General features: G+C 40.7%; 1 protein-coding gene across 1 annotated transcript; it reads right to left on the reverse strand.

Moving 5' to 3' along the window:
- Window positions 1-71: 71 nt before the first annotated feature.
- LOC134191622 (E3 ubiquitin-protein ligase UBR4-like) lies at window positions 72-27,527 on the reverse strand. The gene is given in 67 exon segments (XM_062660245.1): window positions 72-305; window positions 821-887; window positions 948-1,043; window positions 1,099-1,189; window positions 1,260-1,399; window positions 2,144-2,228; window positions 2,286-2,480; window positions 2,549-2,674; window positions 2,948-3,009; window positions 3,066-3,137; window positions 3,191-3,313; window positions 3,366-3,455; window positions 3,517-3,645; window positions 3,703-3,814; window positions 3,874-3,977; window positions 4,036-4,108; window positions 4,412-4,530; window positions 4,590-4,787; window positions 5,055-7,478; window positions 7,609-7,747; window positions 7,805-7,911; window positions 8,027-8,159; window positions 8,216-8,497; window positions 8,499-10,528; window positions 10,919-11,074; window positions 11,145-11,278; window positions 11,336-11,432; window positions 11,508-11,786; window positions 11,949-12,070; window positions 12,126-12,483; window positions 12,540-12,674; window positions 12,940-13,000; window positions 13,065-13,266; window positions 13,495-14,246; window positions 14,525-14,682; window positions 14,973-15,101; window positions 15,166-15,261; window positions 15,334-15,486; window positions 15,765-15,854; window positions 15,910-15,978; window positions 16,331-16,513; window positions 16,596-16,766; window positions 17,010-17,258; window positions 17,372-17,446; window positions 17,502-17,574; window positions 18,004-18,077; window positions 18,211-18,325; window positions 18,390-18,472; window positions 18,722-18,755; window positions 18,813-19,072; window positions 19,227-19,283; window positions 19,341-19,405; window positions 19,460-19,555; window positions 20,279-20,385; window positions 20,456-20,577; window positions 20,938-21,037; window positions 21,093-21,171; window positions 21,474-21,802; window positions 22,916-23,136; window positions 24,038-24,163; window positions 24,238-24,324; window positions 24,837-24,950; window positions 25,022-25,156; window positions 25,604-25,834; window positions 26,805-26,919; window positions 27,045-27,162; window positions 27,326-27,527. Coding segments are annotated over 67 exon segments (13,611 nt in total). The 5' UTR covers window positions 27,459-27,527; the 3' UTR covers window positions 72-234.

The raw sequence follows: 27,527 nt of genomic DNA on the forward strand, positions 1-27,527 counted from the left end.
AGATCATCAGGCCTGTGATATGAAGGCCAATGATGTTTGAAGTAACTCCAAGACATGCAGCAGCTACTATGCTCACTGACAATTTCCTTACATCTCACAATAATGCACAAACATCACAATCAACAATCACTACAACATCATTGTCGACTAACTAATACGACCACGAATGTTAACTTTCTATCGGCATACAGTACAATGTCAAACACACTAGTAGTCCAGACTTATTGACTTATCTTACTGACTTATCTGAGTCTGAAGAGCTGATTGAATGAAGTCGTTCGGATTGCCCACATCCTTCAGTACACCTATCAATGTACAAGATCAGAACACAAGAATATCCAGCAATGAAGTGACTGATTAACATAGCATCAGATGCTCCTTCCTGAGCAACAGTAAAACTGTACGAGTTTCTGGCTCTTTGAGAAATACATACTACAGGAATTTATGCACACAACACACACACACACACACACACACACACACACACACACACACACACACACACACACGGATGGACTGACAGACAGACACACACGCACACACACACACACACACACACACACACACACACACACACACACACAGCGACAACAGCAAGATACTGCCATGACTATACATACAGCTCCAAATGGATTTGTTAATCCAATATAACGACTTTTATTCTGTCTCACACCCGTCTGGTCCAAATTGCATAACCTCCTTACAGTCGTTAGGATCTGTATACGTGAGACTACTTAGTAGCTAGAGTACACCATACGTGTATTCTTCAATCTTGGTACATTAATTTATTAATATCAACAAAACAGTAACTGTACAGTACCTGTTGCATCACAAAACTCTTCAAAGCTCTCAATTGGCAAGAGCTCTTCTTGATACGACACCAACATCTGTAGTAAAACAATTCTCACTACAACAATCTGACTAAGTCAAAGCATAACGTGTCCAACCTTCTCACAGGTAGCCAATACGAGTTGATCGTTTCGTCTCAGCCAGTCAAGCCACGCGGAACATAAATCAGATGAGTCACTCAAGTCAGATTCCTTCTATTCAAGTTAATTAATATAAAGTTTGACAAATCAAATAAATTGACACAGAAACCTTGAGACGGGTGTGTATCATATCGACCAAGGCCCACAACAATAAATACGGTTTGTACAATTTGTACTCAAGTGGATCCACTGCTGACAACCTAAATACATGTGTTAATACATGACACTGCTGCTAATGCAATGTCCAAAGTGCACACGTGAACGACATACTTTTCAATTGGAGAAGACGATTCGTGCCTGGCATGAGCTAGTACAAGGAAACGTTTGAGAAACAAGAGCCGGTGCACTTTCCAATCTTTAGCGTTGAGAACAAACAGTGACACCACACTGTAATACATTGCACTCTCCAGCTGAAACAGAGACGAAAGAAATCGTTTACACACACTTGTCTACCACTGTTTTCCGCCTGCAATCCCTCTACCCACCCGTCTGTCTGCCTGCCTCTTGCCTGTTTGTTCCTGCAATCAAACTCTTTAACTAAATACACGCTGAAACGCCCTGCATTATTTCGAGATAGTGTTTCCTCACTTCCTGAAGGAATAGTTACAGCATAATCAAATTTGAAGGCATTCTGCGGCCATTATGAACGGTACAACCTACTTGCCACATTTAATAGTGAAAATGCAATAACCTTGCTATTGATGCTCGTGTCAGTGATGCTCACATACCAATCGTTTCACTGTTGCTTTAAGTTATGATGTACCAGTAATTTCGTTCTTATGGGCTAATATCATTGTCAAAATTATTACTGATTTTAATTAATTTATTTATTTTTTATTTTATTTATTTATTTTATTTTCTATTTGTTAATTGCCCGCCCATCTGGCATGCTCAGTTTGTCAGTTTGAGTAACATAACTACACTGTTGTTAATGACCTGTGCAAAAACCCATTCAACATTAATCAGAGTCTACAAAGCAAGACCGTCCTTGTTTGCTCTGCAAGTTGTTGTTGACGAGTAACAAAAAGCACACTTTGACTTGCTTTCAGCATGGAAAGAGAGCAAGGACATAACACAATTTGACAGTGTTGCTACGTCATGTGACCATGCAATGACACCATCATAGTCAGAACCCATTGCTTTTACCTACTAACCTCATATGCTGTTGCCATCCATTTTTCACTCGGAGCCTCTAAAAAGCTTGTGAGAAGACGATCAAGACTAGGAGCGGCACGAGTTCTACACAAAGTTAAATATACATTCAAACTATGTCCAACGCAGATCAACATAACTAACGTGTTGATGACGTAAAGTGCTATACTGATGATGTACGGTATGAACTTCATGTTACTGTCTCTTCCGCCTCCGCCCGTTTCAGCACTAAACGACTTCTCGGTAGCAAAACGAGTGAGTAGAAGACAAACATCGTGAACAGTGAATACATATCCCGTGTCATGTAGACCAGTACACTCAGACACACTGCTGTTGTATCTAATAATAGGAATAAAATGTAGAGTGAGATTATAGGCTACGAAATGCAGGCGACAGTGATATGCAACCGAGCCAAGTTTCCAGCAAACACTGATTCGGACACATCGGGTCCCCATACTGGTAGAAGTCCATTACACTTGGTATTGCCATTATACAGTGATGCACTTTCCCATTCATCTCTCCCACGAGAATGTCTAGATAGAAGCACCAACATTGTTGAAAAAAGGAAAGAAGAAAACATACATACACAATTGACCCACACATAGAAAAACAGAAACCATAACATACATACAAACTATTAGCAATTAAACTTGCTGGTTTATAGTCATAGTTCCAAAGAGATAATAAACTGGCCCACACACAGACAAAGAGACTGACAAGATGATACAACAGTCAATCACAGAGTTACCCAATGCAGACCGACAACAAATAAACAAATGAAGGCAATGACGTGAATAGCTACCAACTTGATGGCATCATAATGGCAGTCATAGTGAACAACATTGAAGTGTGTCACGGTTGTGTATCCCTGATAAATAAACAAGTCAGATTCCAACAGACTCTACCGCAAATCAGAGGTCTTACGTATGTCTTCCGTTGTTTGTTCTCAAACTCATCTAACACAGTTCTTCTAGTAAATGTGTATATACCCAGTGCCTACACATCTAGTCGTTTTAGCAATGAAGAAAGCGATGACACAATACCAGTACTTTCTTTGGTTGATTCTTATGGCCTTCCAAACATATGCAACAACGCAGACCCGTCTCTTCCACTAGCTGCTTCATTTCCTCTTCTACTTTTCGTGTGGCAACAACTCGACCTTGTTCATCCATCTAACCAACAGCAGTTGAGACAATTTCACACAAAATAAATCAACCAACTGACAGCCATTCCCAGAGCACCGAGCTGTTTCTCTCTCATAGCCATTGCCAATCGTTTCTTCTCCGTTTTTGTCTGCTGACGAACCTCGTCCACCTTCAACATTCGATATCATATAGAATACAATACTACAGAAAGATCAAGAATCCAAGCTAGCCTTCTTCTCCACCACTGGATTTCCTTTCAGAGCCTCCATGAGATTCTCAGCCAGTGATCCAACACTCCCTTCAGTAGAAACTTGCTCCAAACGATGGATAGCTCCAATAAGTGATTCACCCACCAACAACTAACAGACAAAGCTGTCAATAACTTACAGCAAACATTCTTGATGACAGACTAATACCTGTGTTCTATCGTGCTTCCTACACAGATCAGTCAACATTCTCAACAGATATGGTAAAGATGGACGAGCAAGAAACTCCTTGAATTCTTCATCGTCTCCTGGTTTCACACCACTTCAAAAAGCAGCAAATTTCAAATAAAACAAAACTAAGAGAACGAATGCTAGCCTTACACAGCAGGTTTTGGTGGCAAGTAAGAGTCAAAATACTGAACAGCGTGGTCAACTATTCCATTCTCACAAATCAGGTCTTTCAGCTGAGCACCTTGTGCATTACTCTAAGTTAGGACACGTGGTTGAAAATCAAGAGAGAGTCATTTAAAAATCATTACTCACGACAATGCCACTGGCAATGTTACAAAAGCAATTCAAGAAGAGTTTATTGTCTGCACCTTGCTCTCGATCAAACCTAAAATGACAATGATAAACTGTCGACGTACTGCACAATTTCAAATACATAAGTAATACACAAATAAATAGTTAAATATTTAACCATTCTGGTTTAGTAATGCAATAAATAATTAATTAATTAATAAACAAAATAAACATACATACATACACAAATAAAGCTACATGTATTTTATTCACTTATTGTTTATTACAACTTCATCAGACTTCAAGTATATCAACTGAAACAACTGCACATGTAATAGAATCCTGACTCAATTAACACAAGTACTAACACAACACATACTGCACATATAAGTCTAACCGATCGAAATCCAAGTGAGGAGAGAAATGATCCAATAGCAGCTGCATTCGCTTCTCATCTCCATATGTCAAAAATGGTATCAGTCTCATCATAGCTTGAAGAACACTGGCATCCGACCTCTACAACATAATATCAAATAGTAACTGTCAGCTAGTTGAACTAAAAAAGTCTGTCTCACTACGTGAGGACTATCCATAAATTCTAGTAACATTGTGAGATGAGATTCATCTTCAGACAGAGTTGAAATGTCTTCCATTGTTCCTTCAGTTGTAGCCACTGCACTGGCTTCCAGCAAAATCGCTTCAATAATGAGCAACACCTCTTCAGCCATTGTGGCTCCACTTCCATCATTAAGATCACGTTCCAAACGTAAAGCCTGCACAGCATTACATTAAAGTCTCACCGTGAGCAGATGGTTTTCAACCTTATTCTACAATAAATAACATCAACACAAACACCGACAGCATCCACTGACAACATGCATGTTACACTACAAGGTAAACACTCATGTGACTGTACGTCTAAAGATAACATGTGAAAATGGGATAAAACATGTATGCCAATCATGCAAGTAAAGACGAGCAGCACACAGCATACCACAAAAACTCAAACAATTTTTATTCCATAACGTATAATACTCTACCTGGTTAAGTGTGTGGAGCATTACATTCAAAGCATTCAACTGTGGTTGAGCCAAATGTCGTCTGTTTGCTTTCACTTTGACACCATACGACAGCAACTTCAATAAAGCATTGACCATCTGCTTTCCATGAATTAGACTATGAAGTTGGCTAAATCTTTCTAGCACAGCCTCAAGACCAGAGCACTGACTCAGTACAGATGACAGCTGATAGACTTCTTCATCATCTTTCTCTCCATCAGTCGAGTCAAGTGACTGAATCATATCCTCAGTGGCCTCTCCTAAGAGACCTCTCATGCGATAGAGAACTCTCATTGGCTTATCCGCATCTCCTGCATCTTTGCACCATACCTTCTTGTAGACTTCTTTCACTGGCAAATCTAAGCTGATTATCTTATTCTTCACCAGCAATTCCATGCCTGTGTCATCATCGAGAAGTGCAACCAACTCACAATCAGTGCAAATCTTGTTCTTGATGTCACGCATGAGTGGGCCAAGAGATGGTTCCTTGCAGCTGTATGGATTGCCTTGCATGCGACCTTGAAGGAATTCTTCTTGGGCAGGATCCTTGTCTAGGATGATATAGAAATCTGCTGTTTCATTATCTTCCGGAGAGATGATACTGCACAGCCTTTCAGCAATAAATGTGGGCGTCAAAACATCCCCAACTGGACATTTACTAAGAGTTTGGACACAAATTGCCATAAATGATTTCGTTTCTGCCTCTGTTCCAGATGTCATATTTTCAAGAAGTTGCAGCAGTAGCTCCTGTGTGTCATCAACTAACTTGGTTCGCTGGATGACCAATCGTTTCAATGCAAGATAGCCATCAAGAATTGTTGCCACTAGCTTACTCTTGTATTGTTGCCTTATCTGATTATGTCCAATAAATGAAGCAAGCAATTCTGTCAGCATTTTGAGAGCGTAGCCTTGTGAGAGATCTGAGCTTAGTGTTGTCTGTTCAAGCTCTGTAAGATGTTCAATCTCCCGAGTCATTAGAACTCCAATCTGAGGAAGAATGCCTTTGATTGCTAGGTAGCTCTTCCACCTTTCAGGACCAGACAGCTTCTGATAAAGCTGCAAGAACTCAGCAGCATTCTGACCAGCTCTACCAAGATCCCCTAAACAGGATGAAAGTAGGTCAAGAATCTGGTAACGACGAGTGTCATCCTCACACAGTGCTTCCACCATGCTACAAGCTACTTGACGTGCCATCTTGGATGACGGTGTAAAAAGCACTCGAAGAAGCCAAGCTTTAGTGCTAAGTTGAGAGCGAGCCACCGATTTCTTTTTCATTGCAGCAAGCCATCTCCTACCATATTTTTCAAAAAGGTATTTCTCATGACTTTGTTCTTTTCCTTGAGTCTGCTTTTGACTGTTTTTCCAGGCTTGAAAGCTATGCTTGGGGTCTCCAGCCAACCAGCGTTCTGCAGCAACAGTCAGTTGCTTGCCCAGTAGTGTCGTAGGTGAAAGGCCTTTTTCTTTAATTTGCTCTGCTACTTTTGTCGGTAGTTTCATGACATGCAATAAGACTTTAAGACAAGGCAATGTGACATGCTCTGTTACAACTGGACTATGAGCTTGATTACTATAGAGGAAAAGCTTAAAAATAAACCGTAGCCTGTCTTCCCAGCAGCTGTCTTGAATGTCAATAGTAGCCATTAGAAGCTGCATTTCATGTTGTATAGAAGATATCACACTTGGATTGTGCTGATGCTGATCAATAGCAGCTTTCACCTGCCGTATGAGAATCTTATTAAGACGTCGTGTAGAAACTTTGTTGTCTCGTATAAGAAGGCAAATCAAAGCCCTCACTTGCCGCCTCATCTTGAGAGACCCTCGTCTCAAGTTGCTGTTAACAAGCTCTTGAATCAAACCTTGCTCAACAAGCATATTCCTTGTCTCAGGCTGCTCTGCTAGAGCCCTTAGCAATGCAACACAATGCTCTGTTGCCGCAGACATGCAGCCGTAGCAGTCAGGCTTGGCGGTCGCTCCAGCTGTGAGATTGCATTGAGCAACATGAGGTGGACCAAGCAAGAACGGAATCATTGAATCTGGTTGAGGAGTTGTTGGTGTTGATGATGGTGTGGAGCTCCTACTAGACTGCTGGTATGCCTTCTCTAGCTGAAGTCTGTCATACTCAACAATCTCTCTTCGACATGCAAGCACCTTCTGCATAATCTTACTCAACTCTTCAAATGATGACTTACAGTCTCCACAGTATCGTTGAGCCAAAACCTGTATCATCTTGTTCACACCGCTTCTGTTATTGCCTCCTCCAACAACTGCAGCGCCTTCCTCTCTTGCATCCAATTCTCCTTGGCTGCCAACTTCTGACAGGTAACGATCTAGAGGTTGACGATGCTCGAGAAGTTGTTTGTACACTCGATCAGCTCGATCAAGAAGAGTACTGATCGTAGAATTAGCCTAACAACAAACAACAAATGAATAAAACAGCAACTCATGACTACATCAACAGGCACGTATATGTAGCAAAATGGAAAACAGTAAATTGATTTGTTACAACAAAACTCCACTAAGAATAAGACTATTTTACCTTTTTTCTGTCTTCCTCAGTTTCAATTGGATCGACAGCACAGCATGGCTTGCAATAAAGACTGAAATCAAAACGTGCGTATTTGCAGTAACCACAAGAAATGCATAAAAATGGATCCTTTTCATCATAGTTGATTGATCTATCAAAAACAAGCAACACTGTTATCTCCAGCTAGTGTCATACATCACTGCAATACCTGCACTTGTGACACTGAAACACATTTTCTCCACAGTTGCCACAAATGCCTGGATTGGCATTCACTTGCGCACTACAACGAGGACACTGCAGCGTTTCAGACGTAGCCTACAAAATAATGCTATGAGCTGATGATGATAATATTACCTCACAAACACAACACAGACATGCAAACAAGCACACATGACAAAAATAGATAACACAAGATGCAAAAGACACTCACTTGAAAATTGTCATAAAAGTCAGAGAACTCAACAATGATATTGCAAGCCACGATAGGCAGTGGAAAGTCAACCTTCACTTCAGTCTGACCAGGAGTCAAATGACATGTCTTTGCATGCTTCCATATGGAACGTCTAAAAACACAAACATAACCAACTGATGCATCTTTACATTTCTTGACTATTCTCACTTGTTTTTCAATTCTATGACTGATTGCACTGTTCGATTTGTGTAATACAAATTGATAGTCCGTACCATTTTAGTTCTTCTCACATCTGAGACACGAATATGAAACTTGGAAATGCTGCAGCTTCCACTCAGTTTCACCAATTGTGAAGTTGTAGTGTAACGAGTATCAACTTTGAGAGAAGACAACTTTGTGCTCGCATATGGAACTTCAGGATTGTTACACACCAAGCAGGGATCACTCTCTAAGTAGTAGCCATCGAACTCTACCAATGCCTGAAGAACTGTAGACATGTGAGTTGGGATGACAACGAAGCAGCTTATTCTGTGATTTCAGCAATTCAATTGCACGTGATGAGTATGACTTAGCGTCAGTAACTGGCGAAGGGCTTTTAGTAATAAAATGGCCAAGAAGATCAACAAACTGGGTAGCCTTACGACCATAAAGAGGAAGCTGAGGCCACAAAGCCCAGACAAGTTCAGCAAGCTGTTGCTGTTGTTTTGACTTTGAATGTTTATGTAACGTAGTTAACAGTGCATGACTTTGCCATCGAATGTTGGAGCTGTTAGACTCAAGCATAAAAACTCTCACAAATGTAGTGAGAAGGCGATCCGAAATAACACCCATTAACTGCTCTACAAGTTTCTCACTCACTTCGATTTGAGCTTGGTTTAGTGTGGTTTGTGGTGCTGTTGGTGACTGCTGCCCCTTTTCTTTGCGTGTCTGGCTCTTCGATGGTGGCAAAGTTGGCCCACCACATAATGCACAAGCCATGAGCTGAAGGAGTGGCTGTGCAATGCCCTCTGGCAGCTGCAAACTAAGCTGCATTAGGTAAAGAAGAGTTCCTGGTTCTTGACGACAGAAATGTTGCCAGTTGGTAGTTCGAGAAAGTGCAATATCACTGCATGCCTTCAAACGTTCCATGAGAGTCAGTAATGTATCATAAGGCAAAGACAGAGGCACAAATGAAGTGCAAACTGCATCAAATCCTCCTCGAGCACAAACATCTCGAATGAACTGTAGATGAAAGGCTAAAGCATGAAGATCTCTCAGTTGACGATATTTCTCTTTGGTTTTGCATAGCACCAACAGAAGCTTCCTAACTTGTTTCTTGACAGGCGTAGATTGCTGAAATAGCATAAACTCAGCCAAACAGCTTTTCCAAGCCTTTCCAAACTCGACTCTTGGCACAGCAGCACCACTAGACACCTTCTTAATTTGATATGGAACACGCAGTAGCAATTCTGTGAGAAGTTGAGGGTATGATGCAAATATATCCTTCATGTGACTTCTCACATACTGTCTCATGAAGAAAGGAGACATGTCAGGAACAGGAAACTGAGAGTGTCGCTTCAACAGAGCACCAGGGACGGTCAATGTGCCCTCAAGCTGCACCTCACTGCTCTTTTGTTCCTTCCAATATTCAAGTAGACTAGACAACCCTTTAAGACAGTAATCTACAGCGCCATTACAAATGAGAGCTTCACAAGTTGCCAAAGGGATGTCACACAAAGACTCGGAAGGTTTGCTCTTTGACATGAGCATGCTGCAGAATCTAAGAATGAGTATCTGAACTTCCTTTTGACTACTTCTCTCAGCAACACATTCTGTGTTTGCACCCTGCAAATCCAAAAAATCAACAAGACACTGCAACATGCTATTCAAAGTCTCTCTGTCATCGTCATTATTGCCAAGGTGAGATGAGAGGTAAAGAAGAACTTGAAGAAATGGAATAGACTGAACGCCACCTTTGTCTTTCAGCTCTGGAACATGCTTCAGCAATAGCTTTAACAAAAGAAGACGCAAGTGATGGAGATGAGAATTTATTGAGATAAGCTCATCATCTATTTCACAACTTGAATCCCCGTCTCCTGGTACAGCTTCTTCAAATGGTAAAGAACTGTCTTCTTTCATTTCCAAAGCTTCTTGTATTTCTTGTTGTTGCTTCTCTTCCTCTTGAATTGGCTCCACTGAAAAGTCTTGTTGGGCCTCTGCTTCCAGTAACTGATGAGGGTGAGCCACGACAAGACCTTCGTCCAAGCCCATATCAAGCACTTCCATCTGGTGAGCCAAATCATCGTATAACTCAGCTTCATGCAAAATATCATCAACATGTGGGTCAGCCACTTCAAGAGCGTCTCCAGAAAATGAATCTGCGCGTTCTTGCAAAACACCTTCCACCACTTCGATAACTTTACTTGCATCTTCTTGCTGGACTGAAACTTGTTCTTCATGAGTTTCATCACCAGACAGTGTGCTCTGTGATAGACTGTCTACCTCTTCAGCAGCACCATAGTCAGGAGATGTTGATTGCCACTGCACAAGTCACAAAACACATGTTACTCATATTCATAAAAACATCATCCAGATATCTAAATGTGACACGTACACAACATGCACTGCTCTACTGTACGTGCAACATATACACCAACTGGCTTAAGTGAACAGGAGAGACGATGGACAATAACCCCTACTGACTGTCATTAAATAATTAAAGTAAGTTTAATCAAACAGACTATGCAGAGTGTTAATGCATGCAATATTCTTGACCAAGATGTTACATTAAGTTCAATACGTATAACTAACCATTTTCCTGTGGTCAGCAGTTTGCAATATCAACAATTGCAACTGACCACGTTAAGATTTTAACTAACATTCATCTAAAGTTCATGCATGCCCCCCACGCACACCACACACACCGACTACCTCTCGTGGTTGAGCTTGTGGTTGTCGCTCATCACCTCGTCGACCTGCACTAGAATCTTCAGCAGCCATTTGCTGTCTCTCTCTGGCTACTATCCTTTCATGACTAGCCTGAGTTGAATGCTGACCTCTTGGAGATGATGTGCTACCGCCACCTTCCTATAAACATACATACAGTACGGTAACACATGATGCTCTCTGAGTTCCAAATACAGTATTGAGAAGTGACCTGTTCTTGTAAGCTGAGTTGAATAGCAAGTTCCATCATTGCATCATCATCAACCATACCAGCCATCTGTAGCATGTGATCGAGCATTGCAGACCGCGGAGCTCGAGAACCAGAGCCACGACCAGCCATCACACCTAAATCCATCGCCATGACTCTTCACTCAAGCTATGTATAATATCTGACTATAATACCATATGACCCCATCATCATCTCAACTGCTTCAGGAGGAGGTGGGTGACCAGCAGCCATGTAGTCATCCATCATATCAGCCATGGATGGTGGCAAAGGCTACAACAACAAATAATCATATTGCCGCTTTGCTTCTACCCTAGCTAAAGAACTGCATGCTGTATCTTGTCTTACCATCCGAGGCCTTCCTGATGCTGACACATGACTAGCAACCATTCTTCGAAAGGCTGCTGCAGCCTCTCGATCATGCGGTCTTCTCTCTTGTTGCCGCTCTTCTTCGTCTTCCTCAGCTACTGATTCTGGTGGAAGCGACTCTGGCTGTTTGTCACTTTTAGTAACTGTTTGACTAGGTGCAGGGGCAACAGGAGCCGCAACTACAACACGTCTCCGCTTTTTCTTAGGCTTCAGAGTATATTCAATTGCTTGGCGACAAGCAAAGCTAACAGCTGGATCCTGCAACAGACAATACGACATTCATAGTAATAATGTCACACATCATGAACCATCAATTATGTACTGCCAACACCGAACAATACACAGACAGATGTGCCTAGCAACCCTGAAGTTCAAATAGCATGCTTTTCAAATAGTAGACTGTTACAGACAGTCATATACCTGACAAAGTAGCAGTTGTGCATAGCAGTCTGCTGCCAGACTAATGAGTGACGTTTCAGCCAAGAGAAATGAGTGGATAATCTCAACTAAAGCGGTTACGGTGGCTTCAACTTGTACCAATCCTACGAACATAAGACATAAACGTTGGTGTAATAAGCACAATGGCAAATCTATAACCTCCGCTGCATACAGCTGCAACTGTCTGACTTGTGCATCGTGCAGCATACAGTTGCCAGAAACACTCCATCAATTTATTGACAAATTGAGTGACCTTCATTTCAAGCGTGTCATTTATTCCATCTTTGACTTCATCGTTTTCACTATTTACCACGTCGTTTCCAGTCTCTTCAGTCAAACAAACTTGCTTTGCATCAACTGAGTGCTTGCCAATAAATGAACACAAACTGAATGGTCTGACAGCACCAACACTGCGGGCCACAACAAGTAGCTCTTGGAAAGAATCAACATCCATGGGCTCGGCTTTTGCTGTCACAGAAATGAGCAGCTGAACAACTTTTGACAACTGGGCCTCATCCTGAAATTCATGAACAATCGTGAGAAATAAAACGCCACACGAATTGATCGCAATACCTTGTGTAGATAGTAAGCTTGCTTTGTGGGGTGAATTGTTGCAAGAAGTGCTTTAGTTTGTGTAAACACAACAGGTGGACAACTAGCAGTCAATAACTGCGTTGCAACAGAAAGACAAGCCTCCCTAAACTGCACCTAAAGTAGAAAATGGAATTCAATAGTTAGCAGTCAAAGTAACAATTGAAATCTTATGGTAGCACAAGTCATACATAACATTAGTTTTCATATTCAACGTTGAACATAGTTCATCACTACATGTCAGTCAACAAATGGTAAAAACACATGCTACGAGAAACACCACAACCCAAAAGCAGTTGATACGGTGCTGTCCCAGTAAGTCCAAAATATAAATGTCACTTAGGTTTTTACATACATAAACCAATCCATCAATAACATGTACATTTTCTTTCCAGTCTTGAGTAATGCTACCGTCCAAAATCTGTAGACAGCTGGCAACGATCCTACACAACGCCAATTGAAAAACAATACTGAACAATGCAACAGTCGAACTGTTTCTCTACTGACTGGTCCATATTGGTGAATGGCATTGTGAGAAAAGATTCACTGGCAATGTTCAGTGTTTCAGCAATAGCAGTTTGTGATAATGGAAAGGCCCCCATGAGTTCTTCTTGAGGCTCATCAGGCCATCCAAATGCCTCTTTGGCTTTGACAAACACTTTAATGGAATCAACCATCGTGATGTCACTTGGGTCACCACTCGAACCAACTGAAAGAAAGCACACTCTTAATTAACTCTACACAAATACAGTCAAACGTAATATATCTTGTACACATAATCAACACATTCACAATATCTGCACAAGTACAGTACTACAGACAAGCCATCGAATGGTGCAGAGAGTACAATAAACCTTGCCGCTTGCTGCCTCAGTGCAACTATCAGTGTGCCTGATCTAAAGTGCCAAACATGCAAAACATCTTAACATTCACTCACATTTCAGAACAAACTTCTTGTCTGCAGTAAGAACTTCTTCTCTTGTGAATGGAACATCATACCAACGGTTCCTTGTAATTGAAATTGGAATCTGACGTCCAAACACTTCCACATATGATGGCGCCCTTTCTATTGACTGACTGCCAACTTGAACACGAACTCCCACCATAACCATCGTTGCAACAGGATTATTCACTTCAATTTCAAATCCACCTTGTTTAGAAGATGCAATGTACATCCCAGTAGTGTTCAACCTCAATTTAACTTGCTGACTGTTGTAAACGTGAAGAATATCTTTCCCACCAAATTCAATTTCTGACTGCATCTGAACGTTTTCAAAGAAGTCTACTGGAAGCTTCACTTGACCACTGCGACCTGTTGATCTAACAGACTTCTTGTGGGATGTACCTCGAATCACACTCAATTGACTCGTTGGCTGGAAAACTGGAGAGAGCCAAAACTTTGTCTTGTCATTGCTGGCAAGGTAAATCCTTAAACTGCCATCTTCACACAAAACAATAGTTGTTGTGTGTTGAGATGCCTGCTGGTCACTAGACCCATGTCGAACTGAAATAATTCCCTGAGCTTTTGATTTAGATGGAACGTTCTTAAACTCTTGAACAAGAAAGCGATCTGGTTTGACCATCAACATGACAGGTGTGCCAGCAGGTTGAGTCATGCAAACAAGGAGACCGGGATGATTGACCACATCACTCCACTGACTTAAACCTGATTGATTTTTTACACCACCACTATAAAAATATCAATACACATTTACTATACTGTCCAAACTAACAACAGACTTGGGACACAACAGATGGAAAGCATACATGTGAGAGACAAACAAGTAACACGGTCATTGTCTTTAAGAAGGCAATAGCTGGACAAGCCGCAAAAGATAAGTGAACGAGAAAAGAGTGGACAAGCAAGCAAATAGCAAAACAGCAATTGTAAAAGCCAACGCATAGATGAGTGCTACAACATGCACCAAAACAAGAAAAGAAACATAAAACAATTACATTAAGTCTACCTCTTGTAGATGATTGGGAATATCTTCTGCACTGCAGTTTGATCTTCATTCATACTTGCAGCAAATGAGTGACCTTGCGAGAAGCTGAAAAACAGCAATTGCAGTGGATGTGAATAATGCACAGATATTCCTCCCTCGGCAATTTGACCATCAGATTCCTACAAAATACTTCAATAAATCCAACTGCAAATGCTACCCAGCAAACTGTCTATCTGCCAATTGAGATCACGTAAAGATACAGATAGATTAAGTCACACACATGTGCACATATACAATAACCTTTAACTGCTATTTTTCCTCTCTCTCTCTCTCTCTCTCTCTCTCCCTCTCTCTCTCTCTCTCTCTCTCTCTCTCTCTCTCTCTCTCTCTCTCTCTCTCACACACACACACACACACACACACACACACACACAAATCTACACCAACAATTTCAGTCTGACAACCTCACCTGCAAACTGGGGTGGTCAACAGTAAGTGGGCAAGTTAGGTAAAATGGCCCATGATCAGCACTTGTTGACTGATCCATTGGCTGAATGTACAATTGCCCCTGACTTGACATAACAACAAGAGCACGAGACTGCATAGTAACAGCAAACATATACAAAACCAAATCAATCAGATAAAAATACATTATTCAGTGCCTTGTCAGAACAGATAAAGGTGGCATCTCTGATCTTTCCTGACTGAAGCAAGAAATAGAAATGTGGACTGATAGCATCAACTGAGAGATCATAAATCTAATAACACGCCAACGTTTTCAAAACGATGTACATTTACAATCTATGCCACAAAACAGGTGCCCATCTCACCTTGACGAAGTCGGTGGTAATGACAGCTAACTCTGTTTGTGAACCTGGTATCCACAACGGTTTAAGAATGGCGCTGCTGCCTTCCAGTGATGGATGGAGAACAAGATGGTCAACAACTGTACCACTACTATTGAACGTCAACACTTGGCATTCCTGACAAACAACAAAAGTTGGTCATAAAATGTGTGACAATTAACTACTAAATACAACTGTACAATATACATATAATACTTGGTTATAGTCTGTCTGTCTGTTTGTCTGTATGTCGTGTCTGTCCATTCATCTTCTACACTATTATCATAACATTGTCATGAAAAATGTCTAAAAACCCAAAAAACAATTTCCTAACAAAGTTGTAAACACAAGAGACTAACATTCTGTTAGGTGACCTCTGAACAACAAATAAGAAGAAAAGGTAGATCAACACGAACCTTTAGTCCACATACTGCTACGCAATCCTCGTTACACACATTTGCTGCTGCGGTCAAGATTGTAAATGGAACCGATGATGAGGAAAGGCGCTAGAAATACACAAGATGAGAAAACTACATCACTTTACCTCAGACACACTTTTACAGCCAGAGTGAGTTTCTTCTTGGATGACTCAGCTTGTTTCAAAAGTGATGATAATTGCAACACTGTAATCTACAAAGTATGCAAAATTCAACTACGCAAGACTAGCTCCCAACTCTACATGTAAACAGTGCCACTGCACTTAAGACTGAATGCATATCTAGAAGTCATATAGACCCAAAGTCGTCAACACAGTTCCACACTGTTGGAACCTTCTGCCTTCCTTAAAATTCAATTTTGAATCTGTTACTCACTATTGTGTCAGACACAATACGACTTAATTATGGATATATGTTTACAAAGCCTATAAGTATAGAATTTACGCATACACGCAGTTATATAACAGATATTCATGCATCTATTTTCACTGTAGCTCATACATCTACTAGTATTCTCTACACAACTACTGCATCATAAAACAGACCTTTCCCTTGTCATGGCAAACCATAAGGAAGTGCTTCTTTCCTCCAGGTACACCAAGTGCACACATTCCAACTCTTGTGAGGACGTTTGATCCAATGAGCCTCTTTGCAAGCTGTCCTTGCTCTCCATTTAGTGATAGCTTCACATTCTCAAAGGCACCCTCCTGAGAACTCAACGTTCCAGTCTATCAATGACAGAAACAGCAAGCCAATTAGATGTACCCCCTGCTCTTTCCATCATTCGTTAGCTTATTCAGTCTCACTTACAGTCAGTGTGTCAACTGTCTCCACTTCTTTTGCTTCCACATGAAGCTTAGCGATCATTCTCAATCCATGTGTAATACCCATCTCTGCCTGATGTTTCTTGCTGGCTTCTAGTACTCCAGGCATCAGAGACTGAATCAACTGAAGAGCTACATCGGGAACACTGCCGTCTCTCTACAACACATTTCAAACAAATTCACAACAATTAGAAACGCAGTTGATCTAATGATTTACAACAACTATGTCACATAAAATAAGAGAATACAAATACAGCAGCATCACACCAAATTTCTTCCACATTTCAAAATACACGATGGCAACTATTGACTCTAGCAACATCCCTAACTAACTCTGAGCTACTTGTGGTGTGACGACATACAACAAGAATCTAAATGAACAAATAGTTATTATACTGACCGCTATGTCTTGAACGCTGCTTTGCAAAGACTTGATTTTACTGGCAAGTTGCAATATCTCTTTAGATGCTGTCCCAGAGCTGTCATCTCTACTTCGCTTCATTGCAGTTGAATGAGGACTGCCTGCGTGTCTTTTCTGATCTTTGGTCTTAGTTAAGACTCCTTTGCTAGAATCGAGTTTGCCTCTAAATGCTTCTGGCTGCCGGGAGCCTGTTTCTTCTTCAACACCAGGAATTCGTTTCACCAAAGCCTGCAAGTCCACTTTATTAATGATAAAAGACAGACACACAAACAGACAAACAGACACGCACGCAAACAACTAGAAAAGCACTTGACTACACAGAGTAATCACAGAAAACGTACCTTACAGCTACCATCTTCTTTGGCCCCACAGTCACAAAAGAATGAGCCACATTTTGCATATGACAAGTCATGATCCTACAAGCAACACGCTGATCAAGCCTTTGAGCAAGAAGTCCAATGACTAACCAACCTTGTGACACACTTTTGCACAAATAGTACAAACACCCACACCATCGACCATAGCACAAGTGTGACAGTGATACCTAGCAGTACAAACAGATTACGTTGGTAACTGTGTTACATGTTAGTGAAGACGAATATCTAGCCCCAACTGTCTCTCTGTATGCATCAAAGCTGTGACCTTAAAATTATACCACAAATACCTCACACCAATAGAAATGTTTTACATCACAAGCAAAATCTGTAAGGCATGATAAACCTGACAGTCTCATAATCATAACTGATGCAAAAGGATCACAGCAATGAGTAACAGAGCTATGCAATTAATATTCTTCCCCTGGGATGAACTATCCAGTGGCTCAAGACGTACTAGATAGTGACCTATAGGAAGAGTTTTATGTTGGCACCAGATTGACTCAGCACATAGACAAAAGCTATGGCTAAGCTTCGATTGGGCCAAAATGGCAGTAACCTGGAACATGATTCATACTATCTACACGCTCACTACTGACCAGTGTTGATTCATGAATTCCTTCTGTGTAGTTGTAAAGGTGCAAAGTTGATTGCACAAAGCGTCTTCACCATCCTAGGCAAACAATGACAACACTAGTCACATGACTCACATAAAATGGCACCCACAAGCATTAGCCAATCACTAATAATGCTCGTATTTATAGAGAGAGGTACACACAAAGACAATCGTCTCTCTCAATTCTCACCGATTCATCTCCTGTTGATGCATCATTGTCATCGTCATCCACCTCCTCTCTGTCAGAATCAACTTCTTGCACAGTAAACTCATGATCACTACTATCATTGATACCAAAAGAAGCACTGTCAAAACAACAACAATCAATGGGGAGTAGAGAAGACTGAAGCATGTTCTTTAAGATCTGACCGGCCACTCAAAGTCTTTAATGCAGACATTACATCGGCAATATAACAAAGTAGAGAGCAAGTAGAAAGAACAACAGCTGACCCCTAACCAAAGAAGAAATAAGACCAAGTACATAATTATAGATCAAAGCATCAACTTGGCAAGACATTGTGTGGTGTGGTGTGGTGGTGGTGGTGGTGGTGGTGGTGGTGGTGGTGGTGTGTGTGTGTGTGTGTGTGTGTGTGTGTGTGTGTGTGTGTGTGTGTGTGTGTGTGATGTCTCTAGTATCCATATTTGACATTGATAATGTGCAGCATAAACACTGCAGCGAGAATACAGAAATATGCCAATACCTTATCTAGTTCATCAGCCTCAACGTGTGATTTCCTATAATGACAACTTAGTACAAACCACATTACAACCTCTCATCATACCATGACTCACATTAGCTTTAGCCACTCTGTTGCTGCTTGAAAAAGGTCTACATGGCCCTGTCCAGCTGAGAAACCAGCTAGACATTTGCATGTTGAGAAATAGTCACTAAATCCAGTACCATCATGAGATTGGAGCAAAACAGAGCCGAGAGGTAAAAGTCCACGCAAAAACATGAGAGAGGCAGCTTCAGATAGGAGATTGTTGCCCTTAGCAAGAGACTGAACAAATGTGTTCAAAGCTGAATGACACAGTTGAACTGCATTCACATCCTATGAAATCAAAGCTGTTTATTACCACAAACACCACATACTGATGTGTGTGTGTGTGTGTGTGTGTGTGTGTGTGTGTGTGTGTGTGTGTGTGTGTGTGTGTGTGTGTGTGTGTGTGTGTGTGTGTGTGTGTGTGTATGACTGCTTTACATACATCATCTTTGACAATAATGAAGTGTTTCAGCCAAGTTTCAAGTGTCTCCTTTTCCACCTATAATCCCAATCAAAACATCACAATCCTCACCTGCTACAAACCCACTGTCCTTACAAATTCTAGTTTGGACAGTTTCTGTGCCAGATCTTTCAATACAGCATCTTTGGGAGATTTCTCATCTACACATAACAAGTGAATCGTTCAAAGCTCCGCAAGAAAGACAAACTACTTACACAAAGAGAGAAGACTGTTAATCAAGCCGAGTACTTCCGTACTATATTTACATGGTAGAGAGAGCTTTGATGGACTAAGCAACACATCAATCAAATCTGCAACAAACCAAAGCGTCAAACAACATCAGTATCATTGCTGCACTCTTCCCTCGTATAACACTAACTCCACAACATACAAAAACTCCAAATATCAAAACTAAATATCAAGTACGTTTGATAGACTTCTGTTATCAAAGATAACCATTTGAAAGGAAATCTGTACAAAGGAAATTTGTACAGATACAACAACTGTGCTATGGCCTTGTTCAAAAGTAAAAGCAAAAACAATCAAGTGCAAATGGCGACTTACTGGACAACCTGTTGCTACTCAATTAATCTGCGAGAGTAAACTTTTGGACAGACAGTCACCAGCTGCCATGACTTTTTATGTAGAACAATACAAGTCAATTAGTATCAGGGAGGTGAAGGACAATAACAATTTTTAAATTATTACCATATAATTGTGTCTATTGATTGCATTGTTGGCAACAGGCACAAAGTTACTGCTGAGGGTAGAAACTCTACACTCACATTAACACTCTCGATAGTTTCTGGACTACAAACTGTGTACACTTGTATTCTTAACATTTAATGTTGATACTTCACAACATCTGCAGCATCACCTGAGAGACTGATTATTACAAGTAAATCTTACTGCATCAAGTAATGCATTCATAAGTAATGCATTTATCTCATACAACATTATAACTATTAATAAACTAACTCACAACAATACAACTACATACAAACATGCAATCATGGCAACGGTTATAGAATTACCTCCTTGTTTTGAATAGAATTCTAACACGGTTTCTCTGCTTTGTGGTTTCTCCAGCATTGCTTGCAAAAACGCAATACAGCTGGACAGCACGGTATGGACATACTCACTATACTCAACACAAAATGACCTGACAAACGTGTTCACATTATATCAAAATGCTACAACAAACAAGTCACCTTGTGTCACTACCATAATTCATTAACAGTTCGTGGCAATGTCGAAGTATGTACGACTGTTGCCTCTTGACGAAAGCTTCATTAGGTGGAGAGCCAGCGACACACTCCAAAAGGTCTGAAAACTAGACATAACAACTTTGATTATGACAACATATCACATGTAGTGCATGATTATGATATTTGCTGTTCTGTTTTGTTTAAACAGATTTGTGTTATTCTGAACACTTGCAGTTTTTGTAAGTGGATTACAGACAGCACATGGACATGTACTAACATACACACACACACACACACACACACACACACACACACACACACACACACACACACACACACACACACACACACACACACACACACACACACACACACACACACACACACATTGATGACAACAAAACAGAGTTAGTTCAGCGTCACTCAGTGGTGCACTTCGCTTAGTGTTCGTGTCCTATCCTTCATCATAGACAACAAAATAATACCTTTTTGTACAGATATCCTGTTGTTGCGTCTGTTGTAAGTGGCATGAGTGTGTCAATCACTAGCTCCTTTGTCTCATCCTCATACTCCTTCCCTCGCCACCTACAGATGCAACACTGAAACTGACTGCAAGCAATGCAAGACAAAAAGAGCTCACCGATACAAGTCATCTGCTAATTTGACAAGAGACAACATTAGATGTTTGATGGCTCTAGCATAGTACGTGCTGTTGTTCTCTAAACATGAAACCAATTAAAGTAAACACACACACACACACACACACACACACACACACACACACACACACACACACACACACACACACACACACACACACACACACACACACAACAGTGAAGTCCTCTATATCAATCTAACTGTTACCAGACAGCCATTGCTAATAAATATTAATAAGACTCGTAGCAGTGTAAAACAATTGGTCATTAGATTTAGATTGCAGTCACTTTTAGTTTGCCATTAGGTTCGAATGCATGGTCGCAACATCTCCCCCCCCCCCTCACAGACCAACTAAACATACCTGTTAGAACTCCAAAGTGTGCACAACTTGCAGATTCAAAATGTTTGCAAGTGACCTTGCTGCCTTTCTGGTCAGCAGTGAGGTGATCAGAAACAGATGGAAACTGAGCCCACACGGTGTCTTCCCAGTCTCTGATGACCTTCTCAATCGCATCCGGAAGCTTTATACTTAGAGTGCAGTCACTAGACTGTTTTGGCATGTGATTGTTCCTCACTTTACATACAGTCAACACAACTGATGAAAGTACTGAGTCACTCATAGATGGAATCTTCGAGCCAGCGATTAAGAGAGAGCTGCCAAAACTTTCGGACTTGCCAATGATATAAAATCTAAAAAAACAATGCACCCTCACGCACATCACCAACAATGATATCAACGTTGCCAGCACTACCGACAAGCATCAAATCAAATAGAAGCAACTATTGCACGGTCCAGTGTTCCAGCTAGGATTTCAATTGGCAGGGTAAGCATCCATCAGAAAGGGTACTTTATACTAAACATAGGGCAACATTCTGTGAAACAACTTTGTGGGGCAGACAGCGCTTTATGGTTGATTTCAAATTACAAACAACTGTTATGTATAGTAACAAACTACAAACTATATATGCTGGTAGACAAGCACGCAACATAACGTCAAAGAACATACTACAGTAAATGGCATTAGAAGGGCAGGCAGTCCCACAGAAACCAATCTAGGCTTTAGGTCATGATGAGAGAACCACTCCAACTCACTCCAACTCAGCGAGACATCAAGGAGCAGCGTTGACTGAAAGAAAACTGTAGTCATAATTCATGCACAGATCTCTTCTAGACAGCAAGATCTACCTAACCTTTTGTGTGTTCTACCTAGTCATTACTCAAACATAATGACAAAAGAAGACAGTCAAGATCCTAGAACACAAACGGATGTCTGATAGAGTTTCTACACTTACCAACATTCTCCGTTCTTGTTTCAATGATGGCACGGTGGAAGTTGTGGGTGGAAGTTATAAACGCATGCATAAGGAGTAGCTGTGTATTGGTTTCACGTCGTTGCCTTCTAACGCCCAGATGACGTCTCCGCAAAAAACCTACACAACTGTTGCAAGGCGAACGTGGTTGAAACCCCTTCTCTATGATCCCTTGTCTAAGAACCAGTATTAGGGGTATACCAGACTGACAACTTGGGCAGGGCGCAAGCAACGTGAGGCAGGGCGCAGTGCCCCGCTCAAATACCATAGCTGGAAACACTGAATTCCTAAAATCTGTTGACACATACAAGCGTCCTGATATGTCTCAACATGTACGATATTTTGTGACACAACTAGTGCACACAACTACACTATTGTAACATTGTATTGTGTGTAATTGTTGTCATAATGTTTTAAAACCCTACTTGCACTCTGTAGCCAACACACAACTACCTAATGGTCATGATCTCTATGGCAATGCTTTGTACTTACCTTGCCAAACGAAGTATCGATGTCAGAGCTTTAAGCACAACAGGGATTGTTTTGTCTGTCACCATTCTTGTGTCTTCGAGCAAGCGTTCGTCTGGCTTTTCAATGTAGACGCTGTCAAGAGTCAAGTGAAAGTCGGCTAATGTTGCATCGAAGCAAGCAAAGAGGAGCGGTGATGGCATAGTAAAAGGAGTGGTGGTCATCTCAATACACACTCCTAACAACTGCAGTTCCAAACAAAGAGACAACAATAAATAAATAAATAATAATAAATAAATAAATAAATAAATAGAAAATAAATAAATAAATAAATAATAAATAAATAAATAAATAATAAATAAAAATAAATAAATAAATAAAAAATAAATAATAAATAAATAATTTAATTAATAATAAATAAATAATAAATTAATAATAAATAAATAATAAATAAATTAATTAATAATAAATAATCAATTAATAATTAATAAATAAAAAATAATAAACAAATAAATAAATAATAAATTAATAATGAATAAATAATAAATTAATTAATTAATAATTAATTAATTAATAATTAATAAATAAAAAAATAAAACATAAATATATAAATAAATAAATAAAATAAAATAACAAATTAATTAATTAATAAAGATAAACATGTTGCCATCTAAATACCCTGAAAGAAGAAATTTGTGCAGGAGATAAATTTGTGTGATTTCGTGCGATCACAAGCCCATCGCACAAAATAAATTCCACATATATTTTTCCTTGCACATGATCTTATTGCACACGACCTTATTGTCGCACAAATTAATTATTCCGCACAAGTAGTGATGTTTCTAGAAAAAGTATAATTTTTCTCCCGCACAAATTTCTTCTTTCAGGGTAGTAAAGACACACAGGATACAAGACGCAACACGTGATAACAACAGACAAACAGACACATAGCCATGACAACAAATAAACAAAAAATATGCAAAAATGTGCAGTTGCACATTCTTACATTGCATTCATGCATCTACACCTACTCACTGTATACTATAGTACAGCCTATAAAACATAACTCTGACACAAATAACTAACAGATGTAACCGAACGTGACTGTGCAACTCAACAACGGTCGAGTCTACTGCAATGACTCACTTCTTCGAGGCAGTGCTGTAATACAGTCAAACGTGCAAACGGATCATTTGTCCACTCAAGCACTTTCTCAATGCGTTTAGCAGCAGAACTCTCACTTTCCTCGACTCCGCTGTCAACCAAACATTTCTGCAACAAACCATGTTCATCACATTATCACACACTGACAGACATCCTGCATTCGAATTGCCGAATCAACTTACCACAATTTTATCTTGTTCCCACTCTCCTCCACAAAGATAATTTATGACAAAAAGGCACATCAAGTACTTACACCAATCCAGTGGAGTCTATATAGCAGAGCAACGAGAGCATGTTAAATTAAATGTATGTTAATAAAGACAACTGGACTGTTTTGAGTGACAATCTGATTCATGTTGTATTTAGAATGTGCACAGCATCAAGACAAAGGCTCCATGGATATTAAACCTAAGCATCTATCTATGCATTCAATGGTTGCTAATGACTGATTGAGTAATTACTACTATTATTATATGACTCAATTAAAATGAGATTCTTTGTTTGGCTGTTTGGCTGCCGGCTCGTTGATCTGTGCATTCATCCATTAGTCTTTGCTTTGTAGCTTGTCTGTAGATCAGTCTCAAAGTGTCTTGTCAAACATCACTTACAACTGGTGTACATGTGTGTGTGTGTGTGTGTGTGTGTGTGTGTGTGTGTGTGTGTGTGTGTGTGTGTGTGTGTGTGTGTGTGTGTGTGTGTGTGTGTGTGTGTGTGTGTCCCCATCAGTCTGATTACAGTTCTTCCTATCAGTCCATCTACATACATACTCAGTACGCTTTACCTTTAAACTCATGCTCGGGATTGTCTCCACCAAATCCAGAATCTCAGGTGAAGGAGGCAAAGACATCATCAAATGCCAACACAGAACAAATGCATATGTGACAGATGCACCAGCCTAGTAGTACAACACATGTGTAGCTGCTGTTAAACTTTAGTAAAATAGAAAATGCTCCTTCTGTTGTTTACCTGTATTCCAGCATGACCATCTTCAATTATCATGGAACAGCAGCATCCAAGTGACATTAGATTGATAATACAATGGTAGATTTGAGAGTAGCCACCAGGAGTTGCCACATGAAGAACTGAAACAACTTTGGAATTCTACACAAGACATACATACAAACTAACTCAAACAGCCAGTCAGCTAGGTGGACAAATAGACAGAGAAATAGAAGGCAGTGCGAGCATTCATATACACGCACTCACTCACTCACAGCGTGCACACACACAGTGACACACACACACACACACACACACACACACACACACACACACACACACACACACACACACACACACACAGTGACACACACACACACGCACAGTGACACACACACACACACACACACACACACACACACACACACACACACACACACACACACACACACACACTGACACGCGCACACACACACACACTGACACGCACACACACACACACACACACACTGACACGCACACACACACACACTGACACGCACACACACACACACACACACACACACACACACACACACACACACACACACACACACACACAATACTTACTGGTTTCTCTTCTGACCGTATCGATATCAGCTGATAAAACAACGGCACTTGTTCACTAATCAAACTGCTGTCGTCTCTGTCCTTCTTCTCCATATCTGATAATACCATTTCATACTGACTGTTCATATTCCCAAAAAAGGAATGGAAATTCACAGCCTCTGGATCACATTTCACCATCAATTTCGGCATCAAACCACTTGAACCACCACACTTGAACACATTTTTCCTGACCTGCAACACAACACATCATATACCCTACTGTACCTAAATGTTTAATACAGCTATAACACAACTGTCTGCACAGAACACATGGCTGGAGCATCATGCAAGTTTCTGCCCACGGTGGTTGGAGGTGGTCGGAGGTGGTCGGGCCCAACCATCACTTGACAAACCCCCGACCACTACATATTTAGCCAGTGTTTTACTTGCTCAAGCTAAGAGCATTGATAGTGAGCAGTTTGTTGACAGGTGAGAACTTTGTTCACACCATGACACAGCAGCAGACCTGCCCTGATATGATAGGACCTATCGCTTAGGGCACTAAGATGGTGTGAGATCCAACACAGCAGTCTGCATGTCAGCAATGAGCAAGGCAATTTCCTAAGCGCCTCGCCTTGTGACAGAGCCAGTCAAAGTTGTCTTCAGGGTTTCTTTGCGAGACAGGAGCACTGGTTGTTCAAAATCTGCAGCTGGTGCATGGATGACAGACGTCATAGCATAAATGTGAGACTGGGCAACATAGTTCCCAACTGTTGACTAGGTTGCAGCTTTCTTAGTCTGCTGTTTCACATCATGGACCATCAACAGTAAGATACGTTCCGTTTGGCGCTTTGTCTGTTTTATGATGATGCTTGATAGTCCGGGAGTTTGATCTCTACATCTTTCCCAGATATCGTCAAGGTGTCCAGTCAAGATGTCTTTACTGAAATATTTCTTCCGGAAACGTCACGATTGAAGCCAGATGAGACTAACAGCATCAGTGAAAGCACTGGGAGTAGCGATGACGGGCTGCAAGTAGTGGCAGATCATGTAAGCCACACCCTAATGCAACGGATACCCTAGCACTACTCCAAAAATTCTGGGCAGAACACGAGCATGTTGACCTAACCATAAATCTCAGCTAGTACTGTACTCACTCCCTACCTTCACCATAATTACAAATACATGCTTCTGTATGAATATAGCCAAACTGGCCTCTTACCAATGAGAATGTTGTAACAGATTTGTCAGTTGGTGTCCCTGCCAATGTGTGAAGCACGTAGTAAAAAATGAGAAGAAGTCGCGAAGCCAGCAGAGGGACATCAGAACACAGACTGCTACAGAAACACATAACAGGTCGACTATATCTACAGTAGAATGATGTGTGTATTCATGTAGGGAAGCTGAGATCCAAATTGACATACAAACTACAGATAATCAATAAACTGGTTAGGATACATACACGTGTTCTGCTACTTCCAACAACGATGGACAGATGGAGTTCTGAAACAGTTTCATTTGATCTGGGCCAAAATGCTCGAAAACCAACTGCAACACTTGAATATGCTCAACGTTGAGATCTACAGACAAACAACAAACAGCATTGACATGTACTACTCTAACATACGTTGGCATCTTGTGTGTGTGTGTGTGTGTGTGTGTGTGTGTGTGTGTGTGTGTGTGTGTGTGTGTGTGTGTGTGTGTGTGTGTGTGTGTGTGCAAGTGACAGAAAGAGACATTCACCCTCTCTGCTTTTCTGATCATTAATAATTCGGTGTGTCAACGCAACAACGAGCCTTTGCCAAGCTCTCTCACACAACGGATGAGCTGACCCTGCAAACTCTTTGTCATGCTCATTTTGAGCAGTAACCAGCATGTGAGCAAGAACACCAAGAGCACGAGGTCGAACCTGAAGTGGCCACAGCTGCTGTGACTCTTCGCTCAG

The sequence above is a fragment of the Corticium candelabrum genome, chromosome 15 (assembly GCF_963422355.1).
Source record: "Corticium candelabrum chromosome 15, ooCorCand1.1, whole genome shotgun sequence".
Lineage (NCBI taxonomy): Eukaryota > Metazoa > Porifera > Homoscleromorpha > Homosclerophorida > Plakinidae > Corticium > Corticium candelabrum.